This window comes from Crotalus tigris, unplaced genomic scaffold (assembly GCF_016545835.1).
Source record: "Crotalus tigris isolate CLP2741 ecotype Arizona unplaced genomic scaffold, ASM1654583v1 scf7180000018330.590113, whole genome shotgun sequence".
NCBI classification, from domain to species: Eukaryota; Metazoa; Chordata; class Lepidosauria; order Squamata; family Viperidae; genus Crotalus; species Crotalus tigris.
In genome coordinates, this window is record NW_024096945.1 from 292,653 (window position 1) to 306,263 (window position 13,611).

At 45.0% G+C, this 13,611-nt stretch overlaps 1 protein-coding gene across 5 annotated transcripts in view; it reads right to left on the reverse strand.

The window, feature by feature from the left end:
• Window positions 1-13,611, reverse strand: part of ACACA (acetyl-CoA carboxylase alpha) — a 268,972-nt gene that overhangs the window by 95,449 nt on the left and 159,912 nt on the right. For all 5 annotated transcript variants that reach the window (XM_039350417.1, XM_039350415.1, XM_039350416.1 and 2 more), the window contains 3 exons: window positions 12,745-12,948; window positions 10,271-10,426; window positions 7,868-8,014 (listed from right to left, as the gene is read on the reverse strand). In XM_039350417.1, coding sequence (XP_039206351.1) covers window positions 7,868-8,014; window positions 10,271-10,426; window positions 12,745-12,948 — 507 coding nt within the window. The remainder of the gene's footprint in view (window positions 1-7,867; window positions 8,015-10,270; window positions 10,427-12,744; window positions 12,949-13,611) is intronic.

Below are 13,611 nucleotides of genomic sequence, written 5' to 3' on the forward strand. Positions count from 1 at the left end.
ATTGGCTAGTTTAGTGAAAAGAAGGACGAGGGGTGACTTGATAGCAGCATTCCAATATCTGAGGGGCTGCCCCCCAAAAGAGGGGGGGCAACTTATTCTCCAAAGCACCTGAAGGAAGGACAAGAAGCGACGGATGGAAATTAATCAAGGAGAGAAGCAACTTAGAACTAAGGAGAAACTTCCTGACAGTGAGAACAATTAACCAGTGGAACAACCTGCCTCCAGAAGCGGTGAATGCTCCAACACTGGAACTTTTTAAGAAGAGACTGGACAGCCATTTGTCTGAAATGATATAGGGATTCCTGTTTGAGCAGGCGGTTGGACTAGATGACCTCCAAGGTCTCTTCCAGCTCTATTCTGATTGACTGATGTTTTGTTTTCCCACAAAACCCAGAACATGTGGATGCCTCTCTGGTGTGCACACAGGATGGTGCCATGCGGGCTACTTAAGGTTCCCCATCAAGAAAATGAGTTTGCTATTTATAGGCACCCACACAGATTAAAAAAAAAAATGTGCTCAACTCCACAAATGTGGGCGACGCCGAGACCGCCGGTTTCCCTCCGAGGTGGACAGAAAGGGTTAAAAGAAATGTGCATGCTTGTGAAAGAGTGAGCCGGCGAGCGTGAATGGCTGGGTCTTCGGGTACAGGGTCCCATATAATAAGACTATTTGTATTCATACTGGCAGAATAAACACTCAGTGTTCATGCCAAGCGAGCTTCGCGCTAGTAATTTCAGCCCAAACACAGCTCAGTCCCTTGGGAATTTCCCTACTCCCCTGGTCTCCAACCACTCCAAATGTGAAATGAGAGCTAAGAAGTGGATTTGGGAGGGGGGGGGTAGAGAAATAGAGGCAGACAAAGACCAGCAAAGAGAAACCCGCCTGCTGCACTTGAACGCGCTCTCACTGTGCAAGGAGAAACGGTAACGTTATCGAGGGTTTCGCTGTCCAGCTGCTTAGAGGACGTCTCTTAAAAATCTTCCGGTCCTCCAATTTTCCATTACCTTAAAAATCTCTATCTCTGTCTGGACAGAGCAGTTCAGTTCGACATCCTGCCCGGAATAAGAGGTGACTAAAAGCAAATATCGGAATTTAAAATTGAAGGTTCCTCAGTGCTCTCGGATCTTGCAAGATGTTTCATTGCCCAAACTAGGAACATCATCCGTCACCACGGTTGATGTTATCTAGTTTGGTAATGAAACATCTGCAAGAAAACCAGCAAGATCAGAGAACACCAAGGACCCCTCATTCAACCTAATCTAAAGGAAATAAGAAACAGGGGTGACACAATAGCAATATTCCAGTATTTGAGGGGCTGCCACAAAGAAGAGGGGGGCAAACTATTCACCAAAGCACCAGAGGGCAGGACAAGAAACAATGGTTGGAAACTGGTCAAGGAGAGAAGCAACCTGGAATTAAGGAAAAACTTCCTGACAGTGAGGACAGTTAAGCAGTGGAACAGCTTGCCTCCAGAAATCGTGGATCCTCCATCACTGGAGGTTTTTTAGAAGAGACTGGACAGTATTCTATTCTATTCTATTCTATTCTATTCTATTCTATTCTATTCTATTCTATTCTATTCTATTCTATTCTATTCTATTCTATATTTCTATTCTATTCTATTCTATTCTATTCTACAAATATTCTCCTTTATTGCAACTTTAAAGCAGGTCTATTTTGATTGGGACAAAGATCTCTTCCAGATGTCTTTTAAAAAACATTAAAGGAGGTGAAGTGCACACTGCCACTATCCCTATAATGCAAAATGAGGTGGAACAATGAAGGTAGTCCTCGACTTATGATCACAATAGAGATTGGAGAATTCATAGTTGAATGGGGCGCTTGTTATGTAAGGAATCATGTGACCACGCCCGATTTTAAACCTTGTTTGCCATGGTTGTTAAATTAAATCACTGTGGTCATTAAACGAGGACCACGCGAGGCATGATTGTGATGTACTCTGCTGGCTTCCTCATTGTCTGGAAGGTCACAAAAGGCAATCACAAGACTGCAGGATGCTGCAACCATCAAGAATGCCAAGTGCCTGAATTACGTTTGTGTGACAGTGCGGATATTGTGACGGTCATAAACGCGAGAACTAGTTATAAGTCCCCTTTTTTCAGCACCTCCATTACTTCAAATGATCCCTAATTGAATGGTCATATGTAGAGGACAATGGGTCTTCTGAATGTCCTCCAAAGGAAGGACTTCCCGAGTCCCTTTAATGACAGAAGAACATTTTCTCTGCAGACTTGCTGTCCTCTTTCAGTCTCAGAGTTAAGATCATCCTGGCTAATTGAGGATTATAAGAACAGAAACTCACCCTACCCAGAAAGTGCTAAATTGGAAAAATTGGCGCAGTGGTTAGAATGCAGTAACTGCATCTACTTCTGCTGATTGCTGACTGCCAGCTGTTCAGCAGTTCGAATCTTCATCGGCTCAAGGTTGACTCAGCCTTCCAGCCTTCCGAGGTCGGTAAAATGAAGACCCAGATTGTTGGGGGCAAATAGGATGACTCTGTAAACTGCTTAGAGAGGGCTGTAAAGCACTGTGAAGCGGTATATAAGTCCAAGTGCTATTGCTATTACTAATGACCAGGATGATATTTAACCATAATTGCAGGCTCATTAATGTCATAAGTCAAGAACGACCTGCATAACCTCTCCCCACTCTTCCTCCACAAAGTATTTCAGTAAAACTATTATTTACGCAAATCATCCAATCAACCAACACAATGTAATCGTAGCAAATATTTATACTGTTATTTCAAGTAAATTAAGAGCCGAGGTGGCGCAGCAGTTAGGGTGCAGTACTGCAGGCCACTTTAGCTGACTGTGTTCAGCAGGTCAGCGGTTCAAATCTCACCGGCTCAAGGTTGACTCAGCCTTCCATCCTTCCGGGTAGGTAAAATGAGGACCCAGATTGTTGGGGGCAATGTAAATATATATATATATACATTGCTTACTGGTGTACACCGCTTAGAGAGTGCTTGCACTTAAAGCGGTATATAAGTCTCATAAATAAATAAATAAATAAAATAAATTCAATCTATTTCACATACACAAAGTCCAGTAATCCAAACAAGGGTGTTAGATCACACCAAGCATAATATGAAACATATTTTTTTTAGTACAATTCCAGGAAAATAATATAAAAAAATAAAAGCAATACCAAAAAAAGCTAGGTATAAAAACAATATTAAAAAACCCCATATGATAACAGTTCTGTAGGGGAAACAGTGGGAGAACCTGGGGACAGAGTTAAAAGAAGAATCAGCCTAGAATCCCTATGTAGCCACAGGTGAGCTCCATTACTATGAGCCAGCAGTGTGCGGCAGCTGCCAAAAAGGCCAACACAGTGCTAGGCTGCATTAACAGAGGGATAGAATCAAAATCACGTGAAGTATTAATACCACTCTACAATGCCTTGGTAAGGCCACACTTGGAATACTGCATCCAGTTTTGGTCACCACGATGTAAAAAAGATGTTGAGACTCTAGAAAGAGTACAGAGAAGAGCAACAAAGTTGATTAGGGGACTGGAGGCTAAAACATATAAGGAACGGTTGCTAGAAGTGGGTATGTCTAGTTTAACGAAGAGAAGGACAAGGGGGGACATGATAGCAGTATTCCAATATCTCAGGGGCTGCCATAAAGAAGAGGGAATTAAGCTATTTTCCAAAGCACCTGAAGGCAGGACAAGAAGCAACGGGTGGAAACTAATCAAGGAGAGAAGCAACCTAGAACTAAGGAGAAACTTCGTGACAGTGAGAACAATTAATCAGTGGAACAGCTTGCCTCCAGAAGCAGTAAATGCTCCAACACTGGAAGTTTTTAAGAAGAGACTGGACAGCCATTTGTCCGAAATGGTGTAGGGTTTCCTGCCTGAGCAGGGGGTTGGACTAGATGACCTCCAAGGTCCCTTCCAACTTTACTACTATTACTATTACTAGGACTATGGGTATTCTGAATGTCACCAAAGGACATTCATCTCCCTTGAATTCTGTGGACTCTTATCTAATTCTTAATAGGTGCTAACTGTTAATTGAGAAGATTCCTGTACATAAGCTGTTTAGCAATAAGTCAGTTTGACTGGATCATCATCTGTGGACATGATCTTTTAGTGCCTGACAATCCATAGCAAAAGTATATCTAAGCTATAATTATGTATTTTGATGTTGTAAGCCCCCCCCCAGAGTCTTTTGGAGTGGATGGCTATAGTAACACCATCAAAGAATAGCAACAGTAATAATAATAATAATAATAGACGTGGCAGTGCCTGGAGATAGCAGAATAGAAGAGAAAGAACTGGAGAAGACAAAATACAAAGACCTACAAATAGAAATAGAAAGACTGTGCAAAAGCAAGCAAGGGTAGTACCAATAGTCATAGGCTCCTTGGGTGTAATCCCAAAACAACTGGAGCACCACTTGAACACAATTGGCATTGACAAATTCGCTATTAGTCAATTGCAAAAGGCGGCCTTATTAGGAACTGCTTCCATCCTGTGACGATATCTGTAATACCATCAAACATCCACATCTGCCTATCCCAGGTCCTGGGTAAGGACTCGATAGGTAGACAAAATGCCAAATCCAGTCTGAACATCTGGCTGACTATGCGATGATCAATAATAATAATAATAATAATAATAATAAGTAGTAGTAGTAGTAATAGTAATAGTAGTAATAATAATAATAATAATAAAGTAGCAACAATGGTGCATTGGAAGATCTGCAAAAAATATCATTTGCCTGTAAGCAAAAACTGGTGGGATCATAAAATAGAGAAAGTCATAGAAAATGATAAAATTAAACTGCTCTGGGACTTCAGAATTCAAACAGACAAGCACCTGCAACATAACACCCCAGACTTAACAATTGTCGATAAGAAAGACAAAAAAGTCTGGATAGTGGACGTGGCAGTGCCTGGAGATAGCAGAATAGAAGAGAAAGAACTGGAGAAGATAACAAAATACAAAGACCTACAAATAGAAATAGAAAGACTGTGGCAAAAGCAAGCAAGGGTAGTACCAATAGTCATAGGCTCCTTGGGTGCAATCCCAAAACAACTGGAGCACCACTTGAACACCATTGGCATTGACAAATTCGCTATTAGTCAATTGCAAAAGGCGGCCTTACTAGGAACTGCTTCCATCCTGCGACGATACCTGTAATACCATCAAACATCCACATCTGCCTATCCCAGGTCCTGGGTAAGGACTCGATAGATAGACAAAATGCCAAATCCAGTCTGAACATCTGGCTGACTGTGCGATGATCGATAATAATAAAAAGTTGGAAGGGTCTTTGGAGGTCATCTGGTCCAACCCCCTGCTCAGGCAGGAAACCCTACACCATTTCGGACAAATGGCCGTCCAGTCTCTTCTTAAAAACGTCCAGTGTTGGAGCATTCACCGCTTCTGGAGGCAGGTTGTTCCACTGATTAATTGTTCTCACTGTCAGGAAGTTTCTCCTTAGTTCTAGGTTGCTTCTCTCCTTGATGAGTTTCCATCTGTTGCTTCTTGTCCTGCCTTCAGCCGCTTGGAGAATAGCTTGACTCTCTCTTCTTTGGGGCAGCCCCTGAGATATTGGAACACTGCTATCATGTCCCCCCTGGTCCTTCTCTTCGTTAAACTAGACAGACCCAATTCCAGCAGCACTTAGGCTTATATACCCCTTAATAGTGCTTTACAGCCCTCTATAAGCAGTTTATAATGTCAGTATATTGTCTCCAACAATCTGGGTCCTCATTTTACCGACCTCGGAAGGATGGAAGGCTGAGCCGGTCAGGATCGAACTCCTGGCAGTGAGCAAAGTTAGCCTGCAATCCTCCATTCTAACCACATGCAGAAAAAAGCACTTTTAATTTTAACACCATCAAACACCATCAAATCTGCCTATCCTTGGGAAGAACTTGATAGGTGAACAAAAAAGCCAAATCCAGTCTAAATATCTGATTGTGTGACCAACCACAATAACATGCTCGCTGGGGGAATTCTTGGAGATAAGTCCACACATCCTAAAGTTGCCAAGTTTGTGAAAACGGTGATCTAAACTTAGCCCTATTCTCATATCTTATCCGTAAGCCCAGTACAGAGTGAAAACAAAGAATAAACTGGGTCTCTCAACGCCCATTCCAGGGTTCACACAGATATGAAGACAAGTGATAGTCGGCACCAGAATATGGCTTAATATTCCAATATAAGAGAATATTTGTAGATCAGGGTTGAGAGGAGGGGGTCCTTGGTGCTCTCTGACCTTGGTGGTTTTCTTGCAGACGTTTCGTTACCCAACTAGGTAACATCATGAGTGCACATGAGACCAAGCAAACAATCAAACAGAGAACAATACCCTCATTAAGCAATGATAAGAAGAAAAGCAGACCCTACCAACACTGGCAGGGCAAGCTGCTATATATAAACAGGCACTAAACCCCCACACTCACTAACATTGATGGTTCTACTTATTTGGGTAGTGAAAGGTCTGCAAGCAAACAATGATGCTCAGACAGCACCAATGATTTCACAGGGCTTCGTATCTTTGATATTAGAAGGACAAACAGAAGATTCAATATTTGGATTTTTTTTTAAAAAAAAAAAACAATTTTGAGATGCCAAGTACTTTGTTGCTTTTTTTAAAAAATCCCAACCATGCTTTGAACTTGTCAGCAAAACAAAACAGTTGTTAAGACAGGGAGGGAAGAAGTAAGAGAGAGGGAGAAAGAGGGAGGGAGGGAGAGAGAGAGAGAGAGAGAGAGAGAGAGAGAAAGGAGGAAGGGAGAAAGAGTTAGTGAGGGAGCAAAAAAGGGAGGGAGGGAGGGAAAGAGAGAGAGGAAGGGAGAAGAAGGAAATGAGAAAAAGAGAGAGGGAGAAAGGGAGAGAGAGAAAGAAAGAGAGGGAGGAAGGAGGAGAGGGAGGGTGGGAGGATGGAGGAGAGAAAGAGGAAGGGAGAAAGGGAGGGAGGGAAAGAAAGAGGAAAGGAGAAGAAGGAAAGGAGAAAGAGAGGGAGGGAGAGAGAAAGGGAGAGAGAGAGAGAAAGAGAGGGAGGAGGGAGGAGAGGGAGGGTGGGAGGAGGGAGGAGAGAAAGGAAGGGAGAAACGGAGGGAGGGAGGGAAAGAGAGAGGAAGGGAGAAGAAGGAAAGGAGAAAGAGAGGGAGAGAGAGAGAGAAAGAGAGGGAGGAGGGAGGAGAGGGAGGGTGGGAGGATGGAGGAGAGAAAGGAAGGGAGAAACGGAGGGAGGGAGGGAAAGAGAGAGGAAGGGAGAAGAAGGAAAGGAGAAAGAGAGGGAGGGAGAGAGAGAGAGAGAGAGAGAAAGAGAGGGAGGAAGGAGGAGAGGGAGGGTGGGAGGAGGGAGGAGAGAAAGGAAGGGAGAAATGGAGGGAGGTAGGGAAAGAGAGAGGAAGGGAGAAGAAGGAAAGGAGAAAGAGAGGGAGGGAGAGAAAGGGAGAGAGAGAAACAGGGAGGAGGGAGGAGAGGGAGGATGGGAGGATGGAGGAGAGAGGGAGGGAGGGAAAGAGAGAGGAAGGGAGAAGGAAAGGAGAAAGAGGGAGGGAGAGAGAAAGGGAGAGAGAGAGAGAAAGAGAGGGAGGAGGGAGGAGAGGGAGGGTGGGAGGATGGAGGAGAGAAAGAGGAAGGGAGAAAGGGAGGGAGAGAATGGAAGAAAGGGAGAGGGAGAGGGAGAGAGAGGGAAGAAGTAGAGAGAGGTGGAGAGAGAAGGAGGGAAAGAGGGAAAGAGAAGGAGAGAGGAAAGGAGAAAGAGAGAGGGAGACAGAGAGAGGGGGAGGAAGGAGAGAGAGGGAAGGAGAGGACAGGAGAGAGTGAGATTTCTGTATAAAAAGCAGGTAATAAACCAAACAGGTAGACTTGCCTCATTCCCTCCAGGAAGCCTATTCATCTGTACCAACTGGCCTTGATCATCCAGGACCAGCTCTGTATACGTCAGCAAGTCAGAAGGCAGAGGAGGAACAGGGAGAATCGCAAACTCCTTCATAAAGTCCCATAATTTGATCAGAGCCTGTAGGAATCAAAGGGGGGGGGGAAAGTTTTGCTTATTTTTTAGCCTTTTCATTGTTTTTTCTAATCCCGCTGATCTTGGGGGCTTGGTTGAAATGTAACAAGAAGCTAAGATTCTGCAGCCTGAACTTGAGACAAAATCAAATGTGGGTTTCATATCATGGCTTGTTCTCAGTCAACTTAGATTAAAGTAGAAAGCATAAATTAATGGCTTCGGGCCACGGGTAACCTCTCCCTCCAAAACCTGCTGCTAAGTTGTATTTTGTAATGGGACTGAAAAAATAATAATGACGGCAGAAGTAATTCTGAATGCATTTAACGATTTAATGCCATTTTAATTCAGTAGAATCCAACAAAATAGAACCTACTTCTTTATTCTGACCTTGCACATTTGGGGAGAGGGGGGAGAAATGTACTCCTTATTTGTAAATGTTTGTAAAATTTATTGGCCACCCATATTCAGGTTCTAAATATATCGGATGGACTTGCAGGGGTAGGCAACCTTGGCTCTTCGATGACTCGTGGACTTCAACTCCCAGAATTCCTGAGCCAGCCATGCTGAGGGGAAAGAGAGAGGTTTCCATGCTGAGCCATGTTGGCTCAGGAATTCTGGGAGTTGAAGTCGAGTCATAAAAGAGCCATGGTTGCCTACCCTTGGGATAGAGCAGTGGTTCTCAACCTTTTTAATGCTGCGACCCCCAACCAGTCGTAAGTCGAGGACTATTCAACCGGTTGTAAGTCGAGGACTACTCAACTGGCGCAGCACCGTTTGCAGACTGGGACTTTTGGCAGGCTCAGCAGGGCAGAGACAGCCTGGACAATTCCTATTGGCTTTTGAAAGCCAATACAATTAGACTCTATTCAAGAGAGTCTATTCTACGGGCTTTCAAAAGCCAATAGAATAAAAGGGAGTAGCACAGCTAAGGAAAAGGGGGGGGAAAATGGCGGACTGTGTTGTTTGGCGACCCCCGTGAAATGGTCGTTCGACCCCAAATGGGGTCCCGACCCACAGGTTGAGAACCCCTGGGATAGAGCAATCATTCTCAAATCTGTGGTCTGCAGACTCCTGAGGGGGAGGGGGAATGTCATCACAGGGGGTCCGCGAAGGCTTGAAAACATATTATGATTTAAACCTCGAATTAAATCTTGGGGTTCCATGGCCATGGTCCGTGGCCACAAAAGGTATTTAAAGGTGGGGGGGGGGGTCCGTGGTGAAGGAAAGGTTGAGAACCACCGTGATAGATCATTATTGGAGATAGGCTAGTGAATTAACTCTTCTCCATTTCTCCCGAGTTTAAAACTAAAGAAGTGAAAGGTTTCCCGTGTCCAGTTGTGTCCAAATCTGGGGGTGGGCTGGTCATCTCCATTTCCTAGCTGAGGGAACCAGCTTTGTCCGAAGAAACTTCTCCGTGGTCATGTGGCTGGCAGGACTAAATGAACACTATTATCTTCCCACCAGAGTGGTACCTATTTATCTACTTGCATTTAAATTCTTTCAACTGCTAGGTAGGACAAATAAGATAGATAGATAGACAGACAGACAGACAGGATAATCTTTATTGTCATTTTTTTACTGTGGGCACCCTGGCACACATTAAAAATGAAATTCTGTTGCCTGCTCTCCAAAGTGTACACATACATAACACATATATAGACATGCCCTGTACCCGTGGTGGCGAACCTATGGCACGCGTGCCAAAAGTGGCACGCAGAGCCCTCTCTGTGAGCACGCGCACCGTCGCCCCAGCCCTAGGCCTTCAGCTGGGTTTTATAAAACTTTTCCACTTTAGGCCTCCGCCGTCGTGTGCAAAAAAAAGAGGTTCAATCAATCAATCAATTTCAACTTCTCATGGGAAAAAAAAAGATCTCGCAAAGTTGGAACTGATTGATTGAACTCTCTAAAAGGTTTGCCTTCACTGCCCTATACATACATAGGTATACACTTACACCTTTACATATAAATACATATGAATATTAATCACTCCCCATCTTGAATACATAGTGGAAAGAGGAAGCTTGAGAGTTCACAAGATTGATACTGTATGGAACAAAACTGAGACTGATTCTGGATGTTCTGCTTTGGATACCACAAAGCCCCCTCCTCCCAGAAGGTAACAAGGAAAACAGGTTGTGAAGAGGGTGTGTAGCATCCCAAACCATCCTGTAGATCTTGGTCAAGCAACGCTTATATGCCAGGGGCAAGTAACACGAGCGCAACCCAAACCAGGAGAGTAGAAACATCTTCCATAGTCTTTACCTGTCGAAACATTTCAGGAATATCATACACGTAGGTCGTCCCCAGGGACTGGGCCTGGAATCTCTTCGACTGGAGTAAGTCCTTCGTCACATAAGGAGTATTGATCAGCATCCCATGTAGGGGCCCTTGCTTATCGCCATAAGCCTGGAACATAATCTAAAAAGAAGAGAACGTACATCCAGGATTAAGTCAGAACATCGTGATTTTTTTTTCTTTAATCCCTCAATCTGGATTCAGCTACACTCTAGGTCCAGAAATATTTTCTACAAGCTTTAAGCCTTCAATTAGCCGAGAATCCTGGAAACTATAATCCAACAGATCAAGAAAGCAAGTAAGAACTTTTGAGTCAATATAGGTAATCCTCAACTTACAACCATGACTGGGACCAGAATTTCCATTGATAAGTAATATGGTTGCTAAGTGAGTTGCACCCAATTATATGACCTTTTTGGGGGGGCAGAGTTGTTAAGTAAATTGCTGCAATTTCTAAGTGAATCATATAGACCAGGGGTCTTCAAACTTGGCCCTTTTATGACTTGTGGACTTCAATTCCCAGAATTCCTCAGCCAGTGTGCACACTGGCCGAGGAATTCTGGGAGTTGAAGTCCACAAGTCATAAAAGGGCCAAGTTTGAAGACCCCTGATGTAGACATTAAGCAAATCTGGCTTCCCTCATTGACTTTGTCAGAAGCCAGCTGGGAAGGTCATAAAATAGCAAACCACGTGATCCCAGGATGCTGCAACCTAGTAAATACAGGCCAGTTGCCAAGAGCCCAAATATTCATCACACGGCCATGTGAGTGCTGTGACAGTCACATCCATGAGAATGCTGTAAGGACCAGCTCTCGTTTTCACACTTTTATTATCTTTTAAGCCACCTGTCAAACTGGCCCCAGCCTGCTCCCTCAGAAAGAACGACCCTCAACTCCATAGGTGTTAAAGAAAAGGTAGTTTTACTAGAGACGTTGAGTACACCCTGAGCGAGGCAAACTCTGAAGGAAAACCACACGAAAATCAAATATTGAAAGCAATCCCCAATGTCCTAAACCAGGGGTGTCAAACTCAATTTCATTGAGGGCCACATCAGCATTGCGGCTGCCCTTGGGGGGCCGGGTGGGTGTGGCCAGGGTGGGTGCGGCCTACTGGGTGGGTATGGATGGAGTGGGTGTGGCCTACTGAGTGGGCATGGCCAGCTCTACATCGTTCGCATCTGAGGGTCTCTGGTAGAAGGGGGTGGGACCGGGGCAAGCGCCAAGGCATGGTCCATTTCTTCATTCCTCACAAAGGGTGACTCCTCCCCAGCATGCACCCAGGGGGCGGGGCTGACGCGGCAGGGGCTGGTTCCTCGCTGTTTCCAGACGGCCTTGTGGAGCTAAGACTGAATGCGTTTCAGCATAGATGGCCACCACAAAATTGTACATTGGCTCCTGGTCGGCCTGAGCCAGGGCCAAGGCAGCGGGGGCCGTTCCCTCACTGTTTCCAGGATGGCTTCGCGGGCCACATGAAACCACTTCGTGGGCTGCATCCGGCCCCCGGGCCTTGTGTTTGACATGTCTGTCCTAAACCCTCCCCCCTGGGAAAATAGTCCAATCAGGCTCAGTTCCCATGTTTTGAGATCCCGGAGTCTCAGGCGCTATTGTAAATTCCTTTCCCAGGGCCAGCGTCCTTGAAGGAAGGAAGATGGCTGGATCTGGCACCTCTAGTTCCCGTTAGTGTCCATAACCCTCCCCCCCGATTCCCACAGCGTTCTTTCACACCTCCATCACTCTTGCCCTCCCAAATGCCCCCTCCCCCTTGGTTATGGCAATTGCTAGTGAGTGTCAAAGAAAGCAGACAGGCATCTGACCCCCACCAGGCCTTCGCTTCCAAAGAGAGGTGGGCGGCCTACAAATTTAATAAATAAATAAGTCCCTTTTTTCAGGTCCCTTCAAATAGCCACTAAACGAATGGCTGGTTGTAGCTTGAGGCATAATCCCTGTATGGTTAGATCTCAACTTAAAACCACAAGTGAGCCCCAAATTTCCACTGCTAAGCAAGACGGTCGTTAAGCGAGTCTTGCCCCATTTTACGACCTCTCTTGCCGCAACCGTCAAGTGAACCGCTGCTGTTGTTAAGTTAGTAACACGGGTCGTTCAGCGTAGCTGGCTTCCCCTTTGACTTTGTTCGCCAGAAAGGCGCAAGAGGTGATCACATGGCCCTGGGATATTGCAACATTGCAACCGTCGTAAATGTGAAGCAGTTGCCAAGCGTCTGAATTCCGAGCGTGCGAACGTGGGGGAGGCTGCCACGGTCGTTATGAAAAATGATCATAAATCACTTTGTTCAGTGCCGTTGTAGTTTGAAACAGTCACTAAATCAATGAGTCGAGGACTATTGTATTGAACCGGGAGCTGATAGCCACAGGTAAGGAGGCCATCCTTGAAAGAGAAACATTTTTCCAATGATAATTCTGCATTCATCTGAGGGAGACGTACTTGCGCAGTTCTGGAGTCCGTCACTTCTTTATATAGGCTTATGTCCAGATAATAGCCAGACTCGTTGGTCAAGAACAGCCGGATCGGAATAGCCTTGCCGCTGGGTGCGAGCTGAATGTTAATCTTCAGCTCAGCTTGCAAGACTCGAAGTTTCCACAGACGGCTCCCATAGCGCATAACCATGCTCCGGACAGACTCCTCGATCTGAGCCACAACAGGGAACAAAAATAAAATCGAGCGAAACGTGAGGATGAGAATAAACCACACAAAGCTTGCGAGGCCATTCAACCAGAAGATCAAGACCTCTTCGCTTTTCTTCTGGAGTTCAGGGCATCAAAGACTGGATTTAAATCAGGGGGCTCCAACTTGGGCAACTTTAAGACTTGTGGACTTCAACTCCCAGAATTCCTCAGCCAGAATGGCTGGCTGAGGAATTCTGGGAGTTGAAGTCCACATGTCCTAAACTTGTCATGGTTGGAGAGCCCTGATTTAAATCTATTTTGACTTATCTATTTTGACAGCTTTAGGACTTGTGGACTTCAACTCCCAGAATTCCTCAGCCAGAATGGCCAGCTGAGGAATTCTGGGAGTTGAAGTCCACATGTCTTGGAGACCCCTGATTAAATGATAGAGAGGCAAATTCCCACTGAATATGAGAAGCAGCTCTCTAAGAATAAAAGTAGTTTTTGACCGTGGAAGCAGAAGCTGCTGCAGAAGCTTTAATCTGGATTCTTGCACTGTGGTTGGGTGAGGAAAACAGATTCTTGGAGGAGTGGGGGCGGGTTAGCAAAACCGAAACATAGAAAGAATGTGTGCTAATTGAGACAACCTTGAATTGCTTGGGTCTCAGTAAGTTTATCAAAACTT